Here is a 26,904-nt window from a genome sequence, read left to right as displayed (position 1 = left end):
GATGCAGGCTCCCAAGCACTTGGGTCATTTTCCACTGTTTTCTTAGGTGCGTTAGCAGGGAGCTGGATCAGAAGTGGAACAACCAGGACTCAAACTGGCACCCATATGGGATGTCAGCACTGCAGGTGGAGGTTTACTCACTATGCCAAAGCACCAGCCCTTATACAATTATTTTCAAACTTCAGCTTTCTATCATAATTCACTAGCTATATTTCTAAATATCAACCATTTTCTGAATATCTATGAAAATTACTTTGTACATAAGGAAACACTTTTTTGCATATCTTTGATCTATCCAGAGAAACATTTTTGAAGGCAAGTTACAATCAGAACAAGAGAGATAAACATGTTCCCCTTTTATTTAATCTCAGAACACAAACAAAAGTTAAGTAGTTCCTTCTTAATAAGTTCCAGGTTGACTTACATTGTAATTAGTAAAGAACAACACTCACATCCTTAATTATCCAAGCAGCAAATATTGTCTAAGTATTTTACTCTTCAGTTCTTGCAATGTCACACTAATTAAATGGCCAAAGATAATTTTTTATTTAAAATCACAGCTAATTGCACATAAAAGTTAATTTTACATAAAAGATAATAAAGTAACCTACATGATCTTCTCGCTATGTCTTCAAATATTACATCTGTTGTGCCTTATTTACATAGGTGACCACTGCATGCATGAGTGGTATCCACACTTAAATGTTTGCTGAAGGAAAAAGGAAGTGTCAGTCATTTCCTTCCTAAGCAGCTGTCAAAGAATGCAAAGTAGACCTAGAATTCACTATATGACAACTTTGTGGAAAGCAGGGGAATGGAGAAGTAGATGCAATGGGACAAAAGAGAAAGAGAGAGAATGAATCTTGGGTAACTAAGACTAAATTAGAAAGGCTTCAATGAAAGCCATGAGCCCAATGTTCATAAAAGAAACACAGTTTGGTAAATTGAATCCAGAGATAAATTCCAGTTTGCAGAAAGATAGAGCAGCTGTTGTTTTCAGTTATGATTGAGGTGCCTCTCATCCCTCAGGGAACCATGACGCCTCCCGCACTCCCGGAGGAGCCCCAGGAAATCTCCTCTTCTGGGATCAAAGAGAAGCATGCAGGGTAGAGAGACAGGGGAATGCTGAGCTCCCTCATTAACTAACATTATCCAGAGGCAAGGAGGGAAGAAAGAATGATAACATATATTTGTGCTATTTTTCTTTTTTAAAAATGTTTGAAAGACTGAGTTATAAAGAGAGAGAGAGAGAGAGAGAGAGAGAGAGAAAGAGATAAAAAGATCTTTCATCCTCTGGTTCACTCCCCAGATGGCCACATACGGGACTGGCCCAGGCTGAAGTCAGGATCCAGGGCTTCTTCCACGTCTCCCACATGGATGCAGGGGCCATCTGCTGCTGCTTTCCCAGGCTCATTAGCAGGGAGATGGATGGAAAGAGTAGCAGCCAAAACTCAAACTGGCACACACATGGAATATCAGCTAAGCCACGACGCAGGTCTCGTGTGTTGTTTTTGAGGCAGTAGGGAGATTTTTTTTATTCTCCAAATAGCCTTTCTTAGATATACATGTTTTGCATACCAATCAAAAGAGATCCTTGTAAAAAGGGTTTCTACAAGTGTAGAATAAAAGTTGTCACCCTTTGGTTACAACACTTGGAATTAAATGATGGATATCTTTTGTTATTTCAATTCAAACATTTTCATTTTATTCTTTAATGCATTGAATGGCTTTATCATCAACTCATTTTTACAGAAAATGGTTCTAAATTCACTGTCTAATAAAGCCAGGTACAGCTATTGAGCTGTTGAAATTTGAAATGTGACTGGTCCATATTAAGATGTGCTGCAAATGTGAAATACACATCAAATTTTAAAGCCTTAGTGTAAAAGAAAAATAATGTAAAAATAGCATTCATAATCTCCAGGCAGATTCCATACGGAAACAGCATGGTGCTTACACCACAGATTGGGACACCTTCTTCCCATATTGGAATGCTTGGCTTTGGGTCCTAGCTGATGTTGATTCCCTTTCCATCCAATGCACACTCTGGGAGGCATTAAGGGATGATTCAAGTAGTTAGGTCCCTGCCACCAGCTTTGGCTGAGTTACAAGCATTTGTGGAGTGAACCGGTGGATGAGCGTTCTCTCCCTCCCTGTAAAATTAATTAATTTATATAAATGTTAATAGTATTTTGTCTCTAATTGGTAAATTCAAGTACATTTTTAAGATTAATTCTTAAATACAGTTACCAGAAAATTTAAATTACCTGTGTAGCTTATATTGTTTCTAGTGAACAGAGTAACTGTAATATATAGGATTCTAAGTGTAGCTTTTAGTGGTATTTTCTTAACTTCAAAAATACTATATTAAGTGATAATAAAAACTCCCTGGCCTGACCTGTCCCTTCTAATGTCAGCAAAACTGAATTACTGGATAATTTCATTTTTCATTCATTCTTTCCTCTTAGAGTTATTAACACCTAACTATGACAGGACTGGAGCCAGACAAAGTGGATACAGGGAACTTTAACGCAAAGGTAGAAGGCAAACATCAATCATATGATCACACTCGTACACTTTTAACGTCAAACAGTACTAAAGACTCAGAAAGAAAAGAACATAACGGACCCAAAAGTGGCAGTGAGATATGAAGGGTAGCAGGAATGAACTTAGGGGAGAAGGAGAAGGCAGCCACAACAACACCAGAGCCCGTGAGGCACAAAGGACCATGTGCCCAGAAAGCTGAACATGAGGTAGAGGACAACCCAAGGTGAGGCTGTGCGTGGATGCACTCAGAGCCTTGCAGGCAACATGGAGGTCTGAATTCTAAGATCTATCACAGCCTTTCATGGACTTTAAGCAGGAAAAATATGAGCATCCGTGTATGTTAAAAAGATAACTTTCAACATAAATACTGTATGACAGTATTTACTACAGAAATACCAAAAATGTTTCTGAATAAAATCATTTGACAAATAACAAGGTTGTCATTAGCCTAAAAATAACAGGTTGTCATTAGCCTAAAAGTTGAGGGACTTTTACATCTTCTAGATTAATTTACTGAGTATAAGTCTAGTCCCTAAGAGAGTGAGAACCATTTAAGGGTTTGTTTTGTGAGATCATATCACATAAAAAAAAACTACTTTCACAAATATCCCTATTAGAACAAAACTTTTAAGACTTGGCTAGCCTAGCACATTATTCAAACCATGTCAGTTTTCAGTTATACCCACATAAACTTCACAGTTGTAGTGTTAAAGGTCTGAAATGACTACCATGGGAAAGCATCCTCCATTGGGGTACCCACACTAAATCAGATTCTTTCCCTGTGCAATTTAAGGGGAACTGTTGGAAGAGTTAGTGATCTTGTCAGCAAGCAGAAGAGCATGAAATGATTCAGCTGCTAAACTTTGTCTCCCTGAACTAGTGTTTGATTTCTCTCAAAGTCTGATTGATAGAATTCCATGTACAGAAAAGAACTCTACAAAATTTAGAGAAGCTTCTTTTTTGTTCTAATATATCAAATGTGCACCCTGCAGAATAAAGCAGAGAAAGAGTATTTCTCTAACCTTACTCATAGTCAAACAAATGTATGTTCAATTCAAATGATAAAAGATACACCCAGAGTCTAAAAATCAGCACACGCTTTCTCAAAAATATTCTCTTTCAGATATTCAATGTTAAAAATAATAGCGGTTATTCAGATGGTTTCATTATCACTATTAATTAGAAAAGTATGGTAATGCCAAAGGAAATCCCAGCTACAGAACCTGTTCAAGACAGAAACTTCCCAGGGGTTGTATTTCAACCTTCTCTGTCCATCTGACCAGTGAAGATGCTAAGCTGCTCAAGATTCCCCAGCACATCAGTGGATCAGCTTGGACTCAAAAACCTTCTTTGTTGCATCCCAACCAAACCATGGTATTTTTATATTAAATGTCAAACCAGAGGTTCTGAAAATATCCTAGTATTTTTAAAACACTTAATAATAAAATCAATGGTGATTATTAACATTTAAAGAATTTTTATGTGATGCTCAGAAATTGGTGCTAAATAAGCACACATTAACTCAGTTCTTATAATAATTCTACTTTAATAGCCATACCCACTTAATTTAGAGAGGTTAAGTTACTTATGCACAATCACCCAACCATGAGTGGTGGAGGTGGGTGGGACACAAGTCCAGGCTCTGGCACGTAAGCCCTTAACCACTCACTACATTTACCCAGCCAGAACATGAAGAGAGGAAATCTAATGGACTCACTCTTATGGGAAATCGAGGGAAACTATTATAAAACTCTAGACGTGTATAGGTAGGAGAGTCCTCAGAATAAAGGATGACCTTGAAGTTGGCTATAAATTCAAATGTTTAAATTTAGATCACAAATATTTTGAAAGTATGCTTCACAGAAATGTTTATAATACTGGACACAATACACATAACCATGAAATAATACCTGTGTAGAATTCCATGAGATTACTTAATCTCATGTCAAACAGGGTTGCATGAGGACATTAGCAGTTGAGTTGTGGCAATTTGTCAAATTAGAATAAGAACTAGTTGTTGCTTCCCCTCTGCCCTATGGCATATTGTTTGTAATTTTCTTAACCTCATGCTATATTTAATATGTTTAGCCATATTACTCTTGCCACTTGCCTCCAGGTCAAGAACCACATGCTTTCAAGTTCATTCTTCTACAACTTTAAAAAAACCTGCTTAATATAAGACAAATAACAAATATTTGAATTTACACATAAAATGAATTTAATAATAAATAATTTACATAAAATGAATTAAAATACATTTTCATTCCACTCCTATTTTAAAAGTGAATTGTTTCATTATCCAGCTGTTAATGTTAATTTCTTATACTAACATATACATAGGAGCTGGTGTTGTAGCTCAGAGAGTTAAACTTGCAAAACCATTATCTCATATCAGAGTGCCAGTTTGAGTCTTGGCTGCTCTGCTTCTGATCCAGCTCCTTGCTAATGCACCTGGGAAAGCAGTAGAAGATGGCCCAAGTGCTTGGATCCCTGCACCATTGTGGGAGACACAGATAGATTTTCTGGCTCCTTGGCTTCTGCCTGGCCCAGCCCTGACTCTTGCACATATTTGGGGAGTGAACCTGCAGATAGAAGATGTCTCTAGCTCTCTGTCTCCTTCTTCCTCTGCCTTTTAAACAAATGATATTTTTAAAAAGATATATATGAATTTTTCTTCCATTGAACAGTGGTTAGGAGTAAAAGATTTGGAATAAATCCATTTGGGTTCAAATTCCAGCTCTGCCACTCACAAGTTCTGTTACCTGAGTAAGTTATTTCAACCTTTTTTCTCAACTTTCTCAAGAAGAAACTGAAGATAATAATTACCCATCCTTCATAGAGTTGCCTAAAGGATTAAATTAGTTCATTCATATAAAAGTTATGACACACAATGCCTGGCACATGAGTCAATATTGTTTACATCAACACCACCACTATCACCATCATCACCATCATCATCATCATCATGACCTACCAGTACACTGCATAATGCCAGGCACATAGCAGGCGCCCAATAAATGCTGATTTTATTTAAATTCCTAAAAAATAACCATTGTTTATTTAACCTAAAATGTATGAAGACATATTATGCCATATTTACACCCTTGTACATCAATATAGACAGGAGTTTCAGTGTCAAAGGTTGATTTTGCATATAACTGATTTTATTTCACTTGAAGTGAACAAAAATGGGAAATGCCACATTGACTATTTCCAATAACAGAAAGAAATCAGAGGCACCACTAGAGGGAGCTTTGGTCAAAGGTTGCTAGCAAGGAAGCTGTCCTTTCTGCAGGATGTTTCAGCCTGCAGTGAGCCACTTAGCCTCTGGAAGGGTCGTTCCAGGGAAGGGAAGAGAGAGGCTTCTTTGAGGCTGCTTAGGAAAACCTGAGGTAGTGCAAGTATTCTCAGGACTTAACGAGAAGCTCGCTCTTCCCACTTTCCAAAATGTGAATGAAAGTCCCACAGTGCTCGAGTCCCTGTGGAACAAGTGTTACCTGTGTCTTCGCCCCTGTGCTGTACAGGACAGCGGTCCTTCCCATAGCAGCAGCACTTGGGATGCAGAAGAGAAATGAAGAAATCACATTGCTGAGTCCATGGGCCAAAAACTCCTGTAGTGTGAATATAGAATATACCATTCCTTAATCACAGTCAACTTTTGGAGGCCATGAGCACAACTTGTCAAAGAAGGAGCCTTGTTTGTATTCAACTCTGTTCTCCTCCCCAGTTGGGATTTAACAATTATAATAAAAATAGCTCACATTTATTGAGTGCTTACAATGAGCCAGAAACTGTTCTAAGCCATTGACTCATTCAATCTTCATAACAACCTGATATGGAAATACTACTTATTTATGTTTCCTGCTGCTGTGTTTTAAGTCACCACAATCAGGCTTTTGTTCCCACCACTCCATCAATAATCTCCACAATTCTGAATTCAATGGTTAATTCTTTCTTTATCTGGCCTAAAAGAGACATTTGACACAGTTGCTCAATTCTTCCTCCCTAAATGCTTTTTCACTTGCTTCCAGCACCTCACACTCTCCTGGTTTCTACCCACCTCCCTTGCCACCCCTTCTCAATTTCCTTTGTGGTTCCTTCTCATCTAAACCATTGCAAATATTGGAACCCTTCTCGTCTATCCACGTCTTAGCTACCCAAATATATGTGGACAACCCCCACATTCTTGTCTCTAGCTTGGCCCACTCTTTTGAACTTCAGGCCAGCAGCTACCTCAAACTTAACTTGGGCTGCAGCTCTCTACCATGCAATCTGGTCCTCCCACATTCTTCTCCATCTCAAGTCCCAATTGCTTAGGTCAAAGCTTTACAGTTACTCTTGGCTCCCCCCACCCCAACCCCATTTCCCAGATGACATCTGGATTCAGATCCAAAATCCATGCTCTTCTCATTTCATTCACCCTCATCTAAGTCATCAAATCTCACCTGGATAATTGCAAAAGCTTCCTAACAGTTTCCTGCTTCTGTTGTTGCCAGTAGCACAAATATTTCTCCCTCATAGAACTGTGGTTCTGGTGAGGGAATGCTGAGAGTAAACAAGGTCAATACTGGAAAGTGAAGCAAAGGAGGGCATGGGGAAATTTGGAGTTTAAGATTTTAATTTTTTATACATTTTTATTTTTCATGTTTATTCATTTGAAAGGCATAGAGAAAGAGACAGAGACAGAAAAACAGACACATACAGAGAGAGAAATCTGCTGGCTAATTCTCCCAAATGTCTGCAATGGCTGTGGCTGGCCATGCTGAAATCAGGAGCCCATAACGCTCTCAGGGTCTTCCAGGTGTGTGGCAGAAACCTGATCACTTGCACCATCTCCTGATGCCTCCTGCATTAGAAGTAAAACCAAGACCATACCCAGGCACTCCAATATGGGATATGGGTATCCCAAATAATGCCTCAACCACTGTGCTAAACACCCCTGGAGTTTAAGACTTGAATTGCCAAATAAGGTCTCTCTGAGAAGGGACCATTTAAATAAAGGAGCTATGTAGATATCTGGCGATAGAATTCCTGGGAAAGGAAACAGCGAATGCAAGTGTCCTGAGGCAGAGTCATCACACTAGTGAGTTCAAGAAAAAGCAGGGTGGCAACTATGGCTAGAACAGAATATAAAAGAAATACAACATCAGAAAGAAAGAAAAGAGGATGTTGGCAGGTCATGTAGAGTTTTGTTAACAACGATAAAGAGGTTGTTAACCTGAGTATGATGGGGAGCCAGTAAGAGATTCTGAGCAGAAAAAAGATAGTGTCTGTGTTGTTCACCACTGACTTGTACCTAGACCAGTTCCTGGTACATTCTGTAGTTCAGTCCACATTTGGAGAATGAATAAGTCCACTCTTTTACAAATCAGAAAACTGAGACTCAGAGAGGATTAGAACCCCCTAGTGTCAGAATGAGATCTGTAGAAAGCAGTTCTGCGTATCTAACCACTATATTGCTGCTTCTCTGCACATCCATGTCCCTCTGGTTCTACGGGACTTGAAACAATACACTGGTGGACATGTATTGAGCAATGAGATCAATATAATCTGTATCCTTTGGTGATTTAAAAATTGAGGCATCTTTTATTACTAAAATGAATAATAATAGTGTTATTTGTACTTTGAAATTCATAATTCTTAAAAGTTCTCATATATACATATGGATTTTCCTCTAAAAACAAAGAGTATGAAATTTTTTCCTGTCGTTAAGGAATTATAAAACATGATAGCCAGATTTTCAGTTTCTGTGAATGACATTTTTCTTTTGTTCTACCCATTCTTGGTATACACTTAGGAAAGTTGTGTTTTTCATAAACCCAAACTTTCAGAATCTGAGAGTACACAGTACAATGATATGGTAGGAATGCAGAGGGCCGGGGGTACACTTCACCTGGTTGTCATCAACTGAATATTTGAATTTTTTGGCAGATCCCTGAGCAAGAGCCAGTGAGGCCGCGTAGCCTACAAGTGCCACTCCAAAGGCTTCAGTGATGACTGCTGACAGAATGTTCATCGGTGGTGCTCTAGGTGGAGGAATTCTGTGGAAAGAAAGACCATATTGAAGTCATCAGTCTTTGGGTAATTTCTGAAACAATTTGCAATAAATTCAAATGTGATAATGACACTAAAGTGTACAGAGAACGAATAAAACAGTTGTGAAAAAAACAAGCAGCCTTACCCTGAGAAGCCCTTTGTGTTGAATATTTAGCAGATGAGCAAAAGAACATGCCAGGGAGAACGCTATGCTTTGCCCTTTGGGAATCCAGGTGACCCACAGAACTCAGACAGAAAAGTGCACGTATCAGAAACAAAAGCAAAATCTGGAATGCTCTTTTGCTCCATCTGTTGCAAGTATTTATTTAGCTGGTGTTGTAGACTGTATTTCCTCCTGTGACTACTACAGGGTGGTATGCAAACACTAGTTTACTGTGAAGTGCAATCCTTGACTTAATCCCAAAATTTGCTCTTGAGTACATTATCATAATTAAGATTTTTAACTCAACCCCTTCATGAAAGCACTTAACTATGCCTTACATATGTTTGAGAAAAATATGTAGAAACATTCCATTTACCCGCTGCTGCAAAATGCAGGACCACAGCTAGCTGTTTCCCCATTTTAAAGAATTATTTAAAATTATTTCTATCAAAGAGTACCCAGACATTGTCTTACTGTCTTTTGAAAATCACTTGAGCCAAAGTATCATAATTTATTTACTCCTGATGATTCTCTGGGAGATCTACAAAACAAATCCCTTGGGCAAAAGTGCAAGAAAAAGAAAAGAGAGTTTATGTGGATTTAAAAGCTACTATATATGTAGAATTCTTGGCCAATCAATTTCACCTATTTCTTTTAATTATTCCAACAACCTTCAAACCAAAAGCAATTGTAACTAATGTTAGGAAGAGAACAGATTTTGAGAAAGGTTCAATAACTTATCTAAAGTCACAAAGTTATTGGCAGAGCTGGGATTCAGTCTCAGCTCCATCTCCTTCCAAAGCCATAACACAAAAATAACTATGATAAAGTATAAACTTGCTATATTTTATGATTATTTAAGACTATAGATATGAAAAAGTCACTCAAAATAAAGGAGAATTAGAGGAAATGGCAGACAGGGCTTTTTTTAATCCACTAACTAAACTTTGTCCTCAAACCAAACTGATTTGTATGTTTTGTGGTCCTAAGACATAAACTATGCAAAACCAATATCCTTTCAAAGTATGAGCCTTTGTTTTATGAAAATTGAGTATATTGTTTAAAAATGACAAACCAATCAAAAAGAAGGAATAAGCCAATGTTCAAAGGTGGAAAACAGAAAACCTATTAGAAAATAGAAAGTATTGTTTGAATTCAGATAATCTAATTGATTTAATTATTAGCTCATAGCTACACAGGCTAAAGATGGAAGATTTTAAAAATGTATTTTTAATATCTGAGAAGTTTTCTATTGTTCTTCTATTTTAATGTAGTTAGAAACCAAAATTTGGGACTGAAAGATTATAATACAGAGCACCCAGTCACTCTTACTTTGTCCTCAGATAATATGTGTTGGTGTACAGAATAAACAGCCCACTAAAAAGAAATAGCACGGAAACCCGCTCCCCTCACCTAACATACCCTCATTTTCTTTCAACCTATGCTTCAAACAACCCTTTTCCCTTTAGGGTAAATGCTTGCTCTTTCGTTAAGCTTTCTTTTAGTCCAGAGGGAGGCTGTAGGCAGGTAGGGAACCAAGCATTCTTCTCCACTTTACCCCCTCTCTCACTATCAAATATTGTCCAGGTATATGGATTTACTACTTCAGATGGTGCTTGTCTACTTTTACTATAATTTAAGTGAAGTAAAAATAATCAAAGAATTACGGGGCAGGAATAGAAGATTAAATATCAGGATATGACTAATTTACAAATTCAATATATTCCATTTTTTCAAATAATATATTAATATGTAATTTTCCAAATATTTTACCTAAAACAGTGTATAAAACAATTAGAAACTTACTTAATAATGGTGAGCACTCTACGAAATTACTCTTTCTCTATACATGTAGTGATTGTTTCTATCACTTTATAATAGAAATTATAATTTCATTCTAAACACGGACAAAAAAGAAATGAAATTCATCCCTACCCATCCCCAATGCCTTCCCCATCAAAAACAAACAAATAAAATATTAAGGGACTACATTACCCTCTTGGAATGTGACCAACTACTTCCAATCCATATGTGTTTTCCATATTGGTACAATAACAGGCAAATGATGCAGCAATAATCTATATGGTTCCATTTGGAAAAAGAATAAATATTTCTTATTACTGGCCCCTCTAACACCTTAATTTTTTTTTACTTTTTTCTTTTAGTAATATAAATTTTAGAAGGAACATTATTCTTGTGTCCCATGATTGTCAACAGTGATATAGCAGTTACACAGATTTTTTTAAATTAACCAAATCTTGAAAAGTAAGAATCAACTCTGAGTTTTGAGAACACTTTACTATCTCAAGTTTAGATTATTTACTAGTAAAATGGCTTTTGTAATAGCCTATATCATTCAACCCAGTTATGTCCATTTTTGAAAGGAAGCAAAACACAGAACACAGATGTGTGTCTGTGTGTGTACAAACACCAGAAATCAACTTAACAACCAGTGTTTCATGAAATGAAAGGATTTTTCATTATAAAACATCATGTTCTCCCCCATGACAGCAATTTCTCCAGAGTTGGGAACATTGTCTCAATAGTACTAATCAACATTAGTAATAAATGATGATTTACAGTTTCCTTGGATATATTTGAGTTTTGAACTTCTACTGGTTCTTCATGTAAAGATGTTAGTTTATAGCCTGTTGGGCTCAATTCTTTTCAAATGACCCCTACAGAGTTTCAGCTACCTTCCCTTGCTAGTGAGATACGCTAACCAAAGTCAGCCTCTATACACCAAAAGCATCTTTAAATGCATTGCAGAAACTAAGTTAGCCCTTGTTTTATCAGCCACGCCACCCAATATTTTCCTTCCATTTTCACATTCTCCCCTCATTCTTCTGATGATTTTAATAGATACTGGAGAATTTCCCATGGTTATGCTATTAGTTTGAATGTTTTTTCTTGCTAAAAGAAACACACCAATTAATTATGATAAAATATAAATTTAATATATTTATGGTCATAAAAGCATATAATAAAATCATACAAATAAGGAATATAAAAATTAACATCAATAACATTATTCTGTATGTTTTTTCTATCCGTGTACTTCCATTTTCTATAATGATATTTAACTGAATTTGAAAAAGTTTTTAAAATAGTAAATGGGCTTAAAGAGTAAAATACTCAAAGTTTGCAAAAAGTAAAAATTCAACAGAACTGCACAGGTTATATTGTTAATCTTTATAAATATGATGTAATAGTAATATTTTCTAAAAAAAGATAAAAGTAGCTAATGATTCAGCTATTAGGTTAGAATCAGTCATATTAACATATTCAAAGACTTTTAAGCCAATTAACAAAGTTTAAATGCTCATAATAATCATGAAAAATTTATACCAGGTCAGAAAATATTATAAACCAAAAAGAATAAATACCATAGCTGCTAGATACTGGATCCTTATTGAAAGTGGAATAACACATGATATTTAATACACATGACAAATTTTAAAATTAAGCTAATTCATTGAATTAATCTTGCAGTGCCTTACTTTCTCTCTGTATTTCTTTAATATATTAAACTCCCTTTATCATTTGAGTCACTGATTCCTCTTCCACACTATTTTAGTATCATGTGTATATATAAGAATGCAAAGGGCATCACGTCCCAGGTGAGTCCAGTGCTTTGGAGTGTTCTAATCTGGCCCTCCTCTGACGGTAGCCTTTCCTTTAAGATAGGACCTTTGCGGGAGGGGTGAAGGGTGGTGTCCAAACTAAGTCTACCCATCTTGCTGACCCACACTCTGGATACTCAGAAATAATTTCCTACCCATAGCGTCCCCAGCCTGATTACAAGGAAAGCCCTGCCACTCTACCAGGTCCACCTCCCAGGGTGACCCAAGGAAGGCCAAGGAGCTTCATGGTGGTGGAGGGCAGATGTAATTGAAGTAAGGTCAGTGAGGCAGGGGAATCATGTCCACAGGATTTTGTGATAAGTTAATGCATTTCAGAGCTGTTAATGTAAAAACTAATAATCATGGTACTCTTAACTTTTCTGGTTGATTTGAAATATACACACACATTATATAGAACACCTGTTACATGTAGCTCACCAAATAATTATGAGTATAAAGACATAATGTGGCCCAGCTACAGAGAGAGGCCTTCTTTCCACCCTTGTCCTACAGAAGTGCATCACATCTTTTTCAGAAAGTTTCCAATTTTCTAGACTTATTAATGTCCATAAATTTGTACTACTTCAACAGCACAGAGGTATTTTAACAGAAAAAATTTTAGACACCGTTTATTACATAAATGTATAACCCAAAGACTATTTTAAAAAAAAGCTAAAGCCAAATAATAAGTTAATGCTTTGTTTAGTGAAGGGTTCCCATTACAGAGGCTTTGAATACCACAGGTCATAGAGCAAGGTACAATGTATTTGTACTCCAGGTACAACAACAAAATGTAATTTGAGAAACCAGTGCTGGTTAATGCAAATCATAAGCATCCTTTCAATAAAGCAAAATTAAGTCAGTAACAAAAGTACCATAAAAGATACAAACCATAAATGGACATTGGTTAATTGATGAAACTTCCATGTATATCACATGGGTGCCACAGCAATAGAATATGGTCGTGCAATTCATTATTTTACAGATGATCATACCAGAGACCTTTTGAGTCTCACCCTTAAAAATCTCTCCTTATTTAAGATCTTAGGCTATATGTTCCTTATTTATATATAAAAATTAAAAGCATATGAGAAATGCTGTATAAATTGAAAACATGTGCATCTCCCTTTTTTAAATTATTGACTCAAAATGTTTCCTGTTCTTACATTAATGTATAGCCACGCAAATTAGCCCCACTTTAATGAGAGACAGGAGTAGCTGTGGGTTACTGTAGACGACATAGTAAGCATCTGCAGATTAGCCCAACACTTGGCAAGCTTTGCATGGCAGAAAGCTAAATGTTGATTTCATACTTACCAAAACTAAATCGACAGGAAGAACAACTTTAATTTTCCTTTTAAACTGTTCATTCAGCTCTTTAACAAGAACAAGGACTACAATGCTCAGCAAGGATAAGAGCAGTGCTTCCAGTCGAACAGATTTGATGTTTTCAAAGACATATGCATAAATCTGCAGTAAGGAGGAAAAAAAACTCAAAAAAAAGTTCAGGATCACCACAGTATATCAGCTTGGAAATCTGACCACAAATAAACTCAGCAATGTTTTATAACACCATCTTCATGGCTGGAGGTGGAGGGTAAGGAGGTAAAAGAGTTGCTGTGAGGTAGAGCACAGTATTCATTTGCAGGTTAAAAATCTCTTTGCCCTAGACTCTTCCATCAAAATCACGGTTTGCACCTTCCTGAATAAGGTCACTCCTAAAAAGGATGACTCCTGCAATACTTCAAGGGGCAGAGATGCTGTAACTCATGACTTCCATGCAGATGCATCATAGACTCCTCAACTTTGACCCCCACAACTGTTCCTCCAACCCCAGAGCCAAGTTCACATATAACCCACACACAAAGCTGTGAAGAGCTGGTATTTAACTGATATCAGATATTTGCCTTAATGTTAAATGTTACCAGGTTCTAAACTGATAGGCATTTACCTATTTGTTAATTGCTCCATACTTTATGCCATGCACAATGCTAGTCTAGGTCTAATGATTTCCATATAACCTCAGTATTTACAGAGCTCTTGATCTAGTGTAAAATTGCTAATTAAAGTAATAAATTAGTACAGCATGGAAACATAATTAAAGAAGAACCTGAAGTTTATGACTTCAGAAGTGTGAGTGCTCAAGGTAGCCCTTCCCAAAGAGAATAAACAGGAATTGGCCAGGTATAGTTGGAAGGGAAGAGAGGGAAGGAATCTAGAGGGAAATGTTCTGCCTAAATATCACAACTGTTAAACTTGGAGGACAGAATGTGAAGAGGAAAGTATATGACTTCCTGAAAACTATGGCCAAAAAAACAATATAATTATTGGTCTTTAAAAGTAAATAAGCCTGGGGCCAGCGCCATGGCCCACTAGGCTAATCCTCCACCTGCGCTGCCAGCACCCCGAGTTCTAGTCCTGGTCGGGGCACTGGGGACTAGTCCCGGTTGCTGCTCTTCCAGTCTAGCTCTCTGCTGTGGCCCGGGAGGGCAGTGGAGAATGGCCCAAGTGCTTGGGTCCCTGCACCCCCATGGGCGACCTGGAGGAAGTACCCGGCTCCTGGCTTTGGATTGGCACAGCGCCGGCCATAGCAGCCATTAGGGGAGTGAACCAATGGGAGGAAGACCTTTCTCTCTGTCTCTCTCTCACTGTCTATAACTCTACCTGTTAAAAAAAAAAAAGTAAATAAGCCTATTTGAAATTATATTAGCATCAAAGAACTTGCTCGAACTAAGAAGGCATAATACATTCATATGAATCTTGGACCTTGAATAATCTGACTTAGTAAAAAAGCAGGACACACGTAAGAATAATGTCAAGGAAAAGAATAAAGTTAAAGTTCCTTCTAAAATCAAAAGCTTATGTTCAATCAACTAAGTGTCAATAATATTTTGCTCAATAACATGGAATATTGAAAGTAATTAAATAAGTTAACTTATCTACTACCATAAAAAAGATAGGGTAAGATTTTAAATTGAGTGCTAAAGGGGAAAAACAGTAACTAGCCAAGCCCAATCTTTGCTCTACCCGAATATGCACTGAGAAAACCCATGTGAGAACACTGAGATAGCAGTCACTTGTGAGCCGGCGAGAGGTCTCAGAGGAAACCAGATCTCCTGATACCTTGATCTTGGACTTCCATCCTCCAGAACCCTAAGAAATAAACTTCTATTGTTTAAGCCACCCAATCTGTGCTATCTGTTATGACAGCCCTAGAAAACTAAGAAGAGGTATTTTTATGAAATAAAATTTCATACTTTATGTGCAATCATTTGGTCTAGTGGTTAATTTGCCAGCCAGGATAGGATGCCCACATCCCATAGCAGAGTTCCTGAGTTCAAGTTCTGTCTCTCTGCTGCCCCTTTCCTGCTGATGTGCACCCTGGGAGGCAGCTTAGGTTGGCTCATGAAGTTGGCTCCCTGGGTCCCTGCTATCCACGTGGGAGACAAGAATTGCATCACAGCTCTGTTCCGGCCCTAGCCAAGTCTCAGCTATTGCAGGCATTTTGAAGAGTGAACCAGTAGATGGGATTGATCTCTCTCTCTCTCTCTCTTTCTCTCTCTTTCTTTATCTCTCTCCCTCTTGAATATGTGATAGATAGAAATATAGATAGATATAGATATAGGTACAGATATAGATGACCTATTTTAATCTCTGTCGATCTATCTGGAATGTTATTGTATCTGCATAGGATATTTGTGCTGATCTGTATATTCCATTTTCTTACTTATAAAATGTACCAACAGTATAAGTATAAAGGTTTTTGATATGACATATAATTATCTTTAATATATTTCTTGCCTCTTTCTTGTTATAGATAGACTGAATTTGGAATTTTGTCACTTCACTTCTATTTGCCCAGAGCAGGGTTTCTGAAATCTATTTTTAGGTGAAAAACTAATTTCTAGTTGAACACATGGATTATTCTCATAGGGGTTCAACCTGCTAGTGCTCTTTGCCCTATTTGTAATCTCAGATAAAATGTTACCATAACCAAAAATATTGAGTTAAAACATTATATAGACATGTTGGAAAAACTTATATAAACATGTTTGTTTGCCTCTCTTAAAATTCTCCTAAATAGACTGCCTAAACATAGGATTCAGACCATCTGGTGCAGGGATCGAGAACATATTTGGTATGAATCAAAGGCTATACAAGCTGGAATTTTCTATACTGGACATTATCACTGACTTTATAACAACCTCAAACCAAGAAAATAAACTCAGCTAAAGACGCAGGTTCCCTGGGTAAAAGGGATCAGAGCAATGTTAGTTATCTAGATGTGCTTGGTCCATACAGTTAAAATAAGAACCACAGTAAAACTCCACTAGCTATGTAATCAGATATATTAAATAATTAGGGATGAGGCAGCACTATTTGTTATTTTTTCTCACAATATGCTATTTTATTCCATCTTACTTGGGAAGAAAATTAAGTACTACAATAGTATACTTATTTGAGATGCAAGCAATAGATTCCCCTCTGTCTCTATGTTGTGGATAATCGCTCACAACATTCCTGCACAATTGACAAAACAGGGTCCATTTCTTAAAGTTATACATTACTCAAAGTCCAGGATAAAAACCTAAAATGCTATTAAATCAAATATATTCCACAGGAAATGAAGATACAGGGGATGTAAAAAAAATTGTCAAACTGCATAGCTTGCTCTTCATTTACCATGACTCAAAGATAAAATGGATAACAATTTTCAGATGAATTGTCAGGAAAAAGCTCAACATCTAAAAGTTTTGAAACATTTAAAGGATTATTATTTTTTGTTTTTTTTCCATGGTATTAAAGTTATCCATGTCAGTGCCTGTATAAGGGAGAAATAAACAAAACTCCCAAACCATACCAAATTTGCTCTAATGCACATTTCAAAACCATGTGTTTGCAGTAATAAAAATGACCACCCTAGAATGAAAGGAATGAGGGTAAAAAAACCTAGGGTTTTTATTGTTTGGATTATACAACAGTTCATCAAGCAAAGCACAACTTTAAGATGCTCCAGAAGTATATGAGGGGTGGGTGGAGACTCATTACTAGCAACATGGAGAACACAATAGAAAAGGAGACTGGTGAGGAGTGTCGTTCTATAATTGCCATGTGGACCCATGGTGAGAAGTTTCAAGTTAAAACAAGATCATAGGAAATGAGTGGCATATGCAGACAGAGACAGAGACAGGGATAAGACTAGATATACATGCATGCACACATTCACACACAAACACATGCACCCTGCCTCACATGCTCCCTCAGCAGAATTGTAGGCATCCCAAGCACATACACAATTTCTGTTTTAATTCAACCCAGTCATCTTGAATATGCTATCTCTCTCTCTCCTTCTCTCTCTCTCTCTCACTCTCTCTCTTTCTCTAACACGCACACACACAGACACACACACACACACTACACTCCATTTGATAAAAATTTCTATTGAACATCACAATTTGCTTCCCAGGTCTCATAGAAGCAAAGATAATTTTATATCTATATGGATGAAAAAGTAATCTATTTCATCAGAACTGACCAATCTGTTTAACAAGATAGCCCATCAATTTTGAGACTATAATTCCAGTTCTTTAAACTGCTTCTTATAACTTAACATTAAAAAAAAAATACCAGGCTATCACTGTGGCACAGTGGATTGAGCTACTGCTTGAGACACCAGCATCCCATGTGGGAGTGCTGGTTTGATTTCTGGTCGCTCCACTTCCAATCCAACTTCCTTCTAATGCACCTAGGAAGGCATCAGATGATGGCCCAAGTGCTTGGAACTCTGCCACCATCTGGAAGACATGGAAGAAGTTCTTGGACCCAGGCTTCAGCCCATCACAGACTTGGCTTTTGTGGCAATTTGCAGAGTAAACCAAAGAATGGAAGATCTCTCAGTCTCTCTCCATCTCCCTGCTGATGCTCTGCCTTTCACATAAATATACAATATTTCTTTTTTTAACTTTTATTTAATGAATATAAATTTCCAAAGTACAGCTTATGGATTACAATGGCTTCCCCCTCCCCATAACTTCTCTCCCACCCGCAACCCTCCCATTTCCTGCTCCCTCTCCCCTTCCATTCACATCATGATTCATTTTCAATTCTCTTTATATACAGAAGATCAGTTTAGCATATATTAAGTAAAGATTTCAACAGTTTGCACCCACATAGCAACACAAAGTGAAAAATACTGTTTGAGTACTAGTTATATTTCTGAAAATTATCAACATGCAGAAACAACTCTATTTTGGGATTCTCAAAGAATTAAAATAGCCTATTCAAAGTATTTGTATGTGTGTCTGTAAACAGATAAATAAATATCTGAAGACTTACTAGAAATTACACACATACATATATACAAACATAATACATAGGTATTTTTTACCTACTTCAGTCATTATTTATGATCTTGGTTTGTTCAACTGATTAAGTCATAACTGGAATCATGTCTGAAGAAATTTCATATTCAACAAATATTATTGAATGAATGAATAACTTGGTCTAACAATAACAATTAATCTGAAGATAGGAGATTTTACATTTAATAGATAGAATGACAAGGAGAGGCAAGACTCCAACTTTTCTTTTCTCACTAGCATAACATAATATGGGGACTAGTAGTTACCATGCATTCAATCACTTAATATGTTTATTGAATTTCTAATATGTGCATGTCATTGATATAAATATTAGTTACTATTGCTGTACACATCAAGTAATCTGTCTTTCATGTAGTCAATATGACTCAAAATGAAAATCAAAGGCTGAAAAGGTACACATTAAGTATTTAGTAAAAAAAATAAACAAAGCCCACCAATGAAACAAAAGCCACAACCAATCAATCATTTCTCATTGTATAATTGTTACTGAAGTATTAAACAAGGCCTTGTATAGAAACACTTGTGCAGGAAGAAAAGTCTAAAGTATATCCACTCTGATACACTTCAGATACAAAGAGAAGGATCTTATAATTTTAGAAAATATTAATAAGTGTTAAAAGTTAAATGGACTTTCTGTTCAATTCTGTATCAGAAAAATTCATCAACCATAATATATTTCCTCAGAATTCTCGTTGTTCTAGATTTTGCTGTAATATAATTATGCACGTACTTTAAAAACAGATTTCAACATTTTAATAATATAATGGTATCATTGATAATAATTCTTTAGTAGTAATCATGAGTATATCTTGAACTACTTATAAAAGAACCAGAAAGAATATTAAAATATATATTTGTATGTCAAAAAGAACATATAAATCCTCTGGTATTATTTATCATTCCTGTGCTAGGTTTGTACTAAGGATCTGTCATAAGTAAGTTTCTGTTTTCACAAGAGACTTAACTAGTGATAGTAAAATCAGCAAACTTTAATAAATCTGTCAGCATACTACTTTAATAGGAGGTTTAAACTACTAATCAGCAATCTATGAATCTTAATTCCAAATATATGACTTTGGGTTGTCATCAACCACAAAGCCAGGATTATCTTCAGACAAAATGGTAACATTCATATGTGCTTGCTGCCACATATACTAACTTTGTTCTGAAAATGCATTTGGCATAAGTATAGATATTTGTCTAAAAATTCTGACTCGTTTCTTTCTGTGTCTCAGGAAGAGCATCTTTTAAAATAAGACAGAGGAAGCACCACTGAATAAAGCATTTTACTCTTTGTATTTACTATGAAATCCTCCATTGAATAAAATTTATTACATAATCCATCTAGCTGCATATTGAATATTTAGTGAAAGCTTGCTTATACCAATAGAGTGAATTCATGTTCATTTTTTCTCTCTATCTGAACAGAGAGGAATTTTCATATTTTCCTTACTACAGGCAGATGAGAAGAAGGAATATTCTAGAAGAAAAAATGGGAAAACTAAAACTGCATCACTTTCTAGAAAAATGGGAGAATTAACATTTCCACACAATATGCTATCTTATATGCAATAACTCATTTAATTTCTCAATCAAAACAAGGTCAGCACTATTACTTCCATTTAGTGCATGAAGGAAAGAAGGCTTGGAGAGGGGAAGTTGCTGAAGTCCACACCAAAATTAAAGCAGTGGAGTGGGATGTCATTATTCAGCTAGCTCATTAACAAACCTATATTCTGCTAGCTAACATATAAACCAAGAGTAAGGGCTACTCTGTTAGCCAAATGTCAGGAAGTGATAGGATAGAATCATGGAATTTCTGAAATTCCACTGGAAAGTATCTGAAGAGCAAAACTATTTGTCCCTCCAGCATGTCAGGCTTGTATTTATTGTAGGGGCTTTCTGTTTGCTGTTCTTAGAACACTCAACCCAAATCATTTTATGACAGGGGTCTCTCTCATCTTTCTGTGCTCTACTCACAAGTCATATTTTCAGAGCGGACTTCTCTGCCTTCATTAACATTATCTCAGATTCTCTTGTTCACTAATTTATGTGTTTGTTTACTCCACTGCACATTTAATCCTTCCTGAGTATTTCAACACAGTTCCTTGTGAACAGGAATATTTTTATATTATTTCTCAACTGCATCCTCAATGCCTAGGAAGTATTTGTTGAGTCAGTCCTTCCAGTGGAAAGCCAGGACGCATGTTAACCTCTTCCATTTGTAGTTTGTAAGATCTCCCCAGAGTATTGTGCTGATCATTTCTGATTTTGAAGCCTTGCATTTAGACCAGGTGACTCTCTTCAGACCCTGGGCTTTGTTCTTGAAATCAGCTTTTACACCCTCAGAACCTTGAAACATGAGCCACAATTGCTCAGAAAAGGTTCCTCTCTTCCTCAATTGGCTTTTAAATCGATTGTATTGGATCTAACCTCCAAATAGGTCTATCTTCCTGCCAGGGACACGTAGAGCCAACTCTACTCCTTTCAAAACTGATACGTGTACAAGTTTTCCACGTTCATAAGAATTTAATGTCTATATAAAATTTACCTACATGTCATGACATCATGAAACATCTTATAGTGGCATTGATAATATATACATATAAACACCTTTTCCTTGTAAAGTATTGACACAAACTAAACACAATCCCAGGCTATGATTTAATCAGTATCAATGAATAAATAAAAGGAAGCATGGGTAGACAGCACTCTATTGGCTCTTTTTTTTTTATCTTTTATTTAATGAATATAAATTTCCAAAGTACGACTCATGGGTTACAATGGCTTCCCCCCCCATACCATCCCTCCCACCCACAACCCTCCCCTTTTCCACTCCCTCTCCCCTTCCATTCACATCAAGATTCATTTTCGATTATCTTAATATACAGAAGATCAGCTTAGTATACCTTAAGTAAGGATTTCAACAGTTTGCTCCCATACAGAAACATAAAGTGAAAAATAATAGATGATTTTTTTTTAAATGATGATGAAATCAAATCAGACCTATTGTCATGTTTAATCCCAGTGAGAGTCAAGTTGGGAATTGATAATTTCCTTTTTTTTTTTTTTTTTTTTTTTACAGAAGATCAGTTTAGTGTACATTAAGTAAAGATTTCAATCGTTTGCACCCCCATAGAAACACAAAGTGAAATATACTGTTTGAGTACTCGTTATAGCATTAAGCCTCAGTGTACAGCACATTAAGGACAGAGATCCTACATGAGGAGTAAGTGCACAGTGACTCCTGTTGTTGACTTTACAAATTGACACTCCTGTCTATGGCATCAGTAATCTCCCTATGCTCCAGTCATGAGTTTCCAAGGCTATGGAAGCCCCTTGAGTTCTCCGACTCTTATCTTGTTTAGACAAGGTCATAGTCAAAGTGGAGGTTCTCTCCTCCCTTCAGAGAAAGGCACCTCCCTCTTTGAAGACCTGTTCTTTCCACTGGGATCTCACTCACAGAGATCTTTTTGCCAGAGTATCTTGGCTTTCCATGCCTGAAATACTCTCATGGGCTTTTCAGCCAGATCCGAGTGCCTTTAGGGCTGATTCTGAGGCCAGAGTGCTATTTAGGACATCCGCCATTCTATGAGTCTGCTGAGTATCTCACTTCCCATGTTGGATCACTCTCCCCTTTATTTATTCTATTGGTTAGTGTTAGCAGATACTAGACTTGTTTATGTGCTCCCTTTGACTCTTAGTCCTTTCATTATGATCAATTGTGAACTGAAATTGATCACTTGGAATAGTGAGATGGCATTGGCACATGCCACCTTGATGGGATTGAATTGGAATCCCCTGGTATGTTTCCAACTCTACCAATTGGGGCAAGTCAGCCCGAGCATGCCCCAAATTATACATCTCTTCCCTCTCTTATTCCCACTCTTATGTTTAACAGGGATCACATTTCAGTTAATTTTCAACACTTAAGAATAACTGTGTGATAATTACAGAATTAAACCAGTCATATTAAGTAGAACAGACAAAAAAAATACTATGAGGGATAATGTATTAAGTTGTCCATTAGCAGTCAGGGCTATGCTGATCAAGTCACCATTTCTCATAGTGTCCATTTCACTTCAGGAGGTTTCCTTTTTGGTGTTGAGTCAGTTGTCACCGATCAGGGAGAACATATGGTATTTGTCCCTTTGGGACTGGCTTACTTCACTCAGCATGATGTGTTCCAGATTCCTCCATTTTGTTGCAAATGACTGGATTTCGTTGTTTCTTACTGCGGTATAGTATTCTAAAGAATACATATCCCATAATTTCTTTATCCAGTCTACCATTGATGGGCATTTAGGTTGGTTCCAGGTCTTGGCTATTGTGAATTGTGCTGCAATAAACATTAGGGTGCAGACCGCTTTTTTGTTTATCAATTTAAACTCCTTTGGGTAAATTCCAAGGAGTGGGATGGCTGGGTCGAACGGTAGGGTTATCTTCAGGTTTCTGAGGAATCTCCAGACTGATTTCCATAGTGGCTTGACCAGTTTGCATTCCCACCAACAGTGGGTTAGTGTCCCTTTTTCCCCACATCCTCGCCAGCATCTGTTGTTGGTAGATTTCTGTATGTGAGCCATTCTAACCGGGGTGAGGTGAAACCTCATTGTGCTTTTGATTTGCATTTCCCTGATTGCTAGTGACCTTGAACATTTTTTCATGTGCCTGTTGGCCATTTGGATTTCCTCTTTTGAAAAATGTCTATAGAAGTCCTTGGCCCATCTCTTAAGTGGATTGTTGGTTTTGTTTTTGTGGAGTTTCTTGATCTCTTTGTAGATTCTGGTTATTAACCCTTTATCTGTTGCATAGTTTGCAAATATTTTTTCCCATTCTGTCGGTTGTCTCTTCACTCTCCTGACTGTTTCTTTTGCAGTACAGAAACTTCTCAATTTGATGCAATCCCAATAGTTGATTTTGGCTTTGACTGCCTGTGCCTCCCGGGTCTTTTCCAGAAATTCTTTGCCTGTGCCAATATCTTGAAGGGTTTCTCCAATGTTCTCTAATAACTTAATGGGTCAGGACGTAGATTTAGGTCTTTAATCCACGTTGAGTGGATTTTTGTGTAAGGTGTAAGGTAGGGGTCTTGCTTCATGCTTCTGCACGTGGAAATCCAATTATCCCAGCACCATTTATTGAATAGACTGTCCTTGCTCCAGGAATTAGTTTTAGATCCTTGATCAAATATAAGTTGGCTGTAGATGTTTGGATTGATTTCTGGTGTTTCAATTCTGTTCCATTGGTCTATCCATCTGTTTCTGTACCAGTACCATGCTGTTTTGATTACAACTGCCCTGTAGTATGTCCTGAAGTCTGGTATTGTGATGCCTCCGGCTTTGTTTTTGTTGTACAAGATTGCTTTAGCTATTCGAGGTCTCTTGTGCCTCCATATGAATTTCAGCATCATTTTTTCTAGATCTGTGAAGAATGTCTTTGGTATCTTGATTGGGATTGCATTGAATCTATAAATTGCTTTTGGGAGAATGGACATTTTGATGATGTTGATTCTTCCAATCCATGAGCATGGAAGATTTTTCCATTTTTTGGTATCCTCTTCTATTTCTTTCTTTAAGGTTTTGTAATTTTCATCGTAGAGATCTTTAACGTCCTTGGTTAAGTTTATTCCAAGGTATTTGATTGTTTTTGTAGCTATTGTGAATGGGATTGATCTTAGCAGTTCTTTCTCAGTCATGGCATTGCTTGTGTATACAAAGGCTGTTGATTTTTGTGCATTGATTTTATATTCTATTGGCTCTTAAAATATTATATTCAAATTTCTGATCAATAACTGCAGCTCATGCTCAGAATAAATCCATTCACTATTGTTTCAAAGGATAAATTAAGTCTAAGACCAAAATGTGGTCTAGGAGAAACATGGTATGTTAAATGGCTAAAGACTATTATGGGTACATGAAGCTCAACTGGCCCAATTATGCCAAGGTCCAGGTGGCACCCTGCCATCCCCTGTTTAGAAAAAAAATAAGTTTCATCTGAACTAGTTGAGCATTGGAATTTGTGGTGATGCATTTTTCAGAGGATTGTGAGGGTTGGAAAGAGCTTAACCCAAGATGTTGAGTTACAAAAGTATTGCTCTCTGATTTAGAATTTTAAAGTAACCTTTGTTGCCAATTTCCATATCTAAATAAATCTGACACATGCTCCATTCCCTGAATTATTGATTGAACCTAACTGCGGATGAACTTTCTCTCCTCTGCAATTTATTCTGTCCATTTTTCAGGGTATACTGTAGCACACAATAGCAATGTTACAATCTTCTGAGAAAATATGGGCTTTTGTGAACGACCAAAGTATGTTCTTGATTCAGAAATTCCAGAGGGCCTATGTCTTCAAAGTAGATTTGTTCTCAACATATAAACCTCATTTGTACATATTTAATTGTGACCTCATTCTCTATAAAAGAAAATGTTTCACTGGCTCTGATTTCCTTCTGACGTTTCAATCCCACTTTATTAACATTCTTGGTGCCTGCCTGCAGTCTAAACTAGAAAAGCGCTTTGCTAGTACATCATCAGTGGGGGCAGGAATGAAATTATTCTCCATTTCTGAAACTCTCCATTTGTAAGGAAGAAAATAAAAACTTCCAAGAAGCATAGTGGTATATATTACCAATCTTGCCTTTTGCTCTTGGGTTTAATGTACAGAACTGAGCATAATGATTTAGAATAGTAATTACACAAAACCATGCCAGTGAAACTAGCTTTGCCAGATTTATCATAGGCTGAGACACTGACGCAATCTCAAAGAAATCCACATGTGCTAATATGAATTAGGAATTTTTATGATTTTTATTGTCTTTGAGGAAAATATCCTATGTATTAAAAGATACTTCACCATTTCCCAATTTAAAAAAATATTTTTTCTTTTAGAGAATTAAATTTTCCCTTTCTATCTGTGTGGGTCAAATATTTGAACATGAAGGATGACAAAACAAAAGGTTTTAACTGATAAAATAGGATGTCAAGACAGAAGTGACTCTTGTAATAATACTGATTCAGATTATTGTAAATATTTTATAGCACTGTATAATTTATTAATTGATATTATAACTAATACTGGGATTTCAGTTGAATTTATGGAAATATACATAAATAAAAACAAACTAAAAATAGCACCTCTTCAATTATGATAAGAAGTCCTTATTAGTAGCAGAGATATTTAATTTTCAAAGTTTTAAAAATTTTCAAGTTACCTTTTTATAAGTTGCAAAAACAGACATAACATTTTATTTGGTTTTTGTTTAAGGGTCTTCTATAAAAGAAAACTAGTAGTATCTATTACTCAAGGTACTTTTTAAAAATTTATGATTTGTGGCTGGTGCCATGGCTCAATAGGCTAATCCTCCGCCTGCGGTGCTGGCACACCGGATTCTGTCCCGGTTGCTCTTCTTCCAGTCCAGCTCTCTGCTGTGGCCCGGGAGTGCAGTGGAGGATGGCCCAAGTCCTTGGGCCCTGCACCTGCATGGGAGACCAGGAGAAGCACCTGGCTCCTGGCTTTGGATCAGTGCAGTATGCCGGCCGCAGCGCACCGGCTGCAGCGGCCATTGGAGGGTGAACCAACGGTAAAAGAAGACCTTTCTCTCTGTCTCTCTCATTGTCCACTCTGCTTGTCAAAAATAAAAAAAAAATTTTTAAATTTATGATTTGTTTTACCCAAATATTTATTACTGGTAGAAGGACATGAGCATCCATTTCATTAATATCAATTGTCCAGGTATTTCATTTTGAAAATGAGTCCCTAAAGGTATAGTTATCAACTGATAGAACAGGCAACTGGAAGTCAAAGATATGAGGTCATTTGCTCAGGTCATGGCTAGAGTTATGATCGGAATCTGGGCTTCTCTGATTCTAAACTTCTTTGCCCTATTGCCTCTTTCTATGAAAAAAAAGAAAGAAAGAAAGAAAGAATCACCAACAATTGTCTACCTGATTGTATGGACTCTAATAACACCACCACAGCTAAAAGATAACCCAGAGAAAAAAACTAAAACTAATTTTTACTCAACATACAAGCAGAGAAGTTATTACTGTGTTCATCAAAGCTCACTAAGAAATCATCAGAAATTTAAATTGAGCAACTTGATATGTTATCCCTCTTAGTATTTTTTTTTGTTTGTTCTACCTAATACTTTTGG

General features: G+C 36.7%; 1 protein-coding gene across 1 annotated transcript in view; it reads right to left on the bottom strand.

The window, feature by feature from the left end:
• SLC26A7 (solute carrier family 26 member 7) overlaps window positions 1-26,904 on the bottom strand; it is a 141,322-nt gene that overhangs the window by 44,469 nt on the left and 69,949 nt on the right. The window contains 4 exon segments of the mRNA NM_001195763.2: window positions 6,045-6,158; window positions 8,441-8,588; window positions 10,742-10,824; window positions 13,687-13,839. Of these exon segments, the coding sequence (NP_001182692.2) occupies window positions 6,045-6,158; window positions 8,441-8,588; window positions 10,742-10,824; window positions 13,687-13,839 (498 nt within the window).

Source organism: Oryctolagus cuniculus, chromosome 6 (genome assembly GCF_051225735.1).
Source record: "Oryctolagus cuniculus isolate XC-2025 breed Fujian yellow rabbit chromosome 6, ASM5122573v1, whole genome shotgun sequence".
Lineage (NCBI taxonomy): Eukaryota > Metazoa > Chordata > Mammalia > Lagomorpha > Leporidae > Oryctolagus > Oryctolagus cuniculus.
The sequence above is the reverse complement of the archived record's forward strand: the minus strand, read 5'-3'. Positions and strand labels throughout refer to the sequence as shown.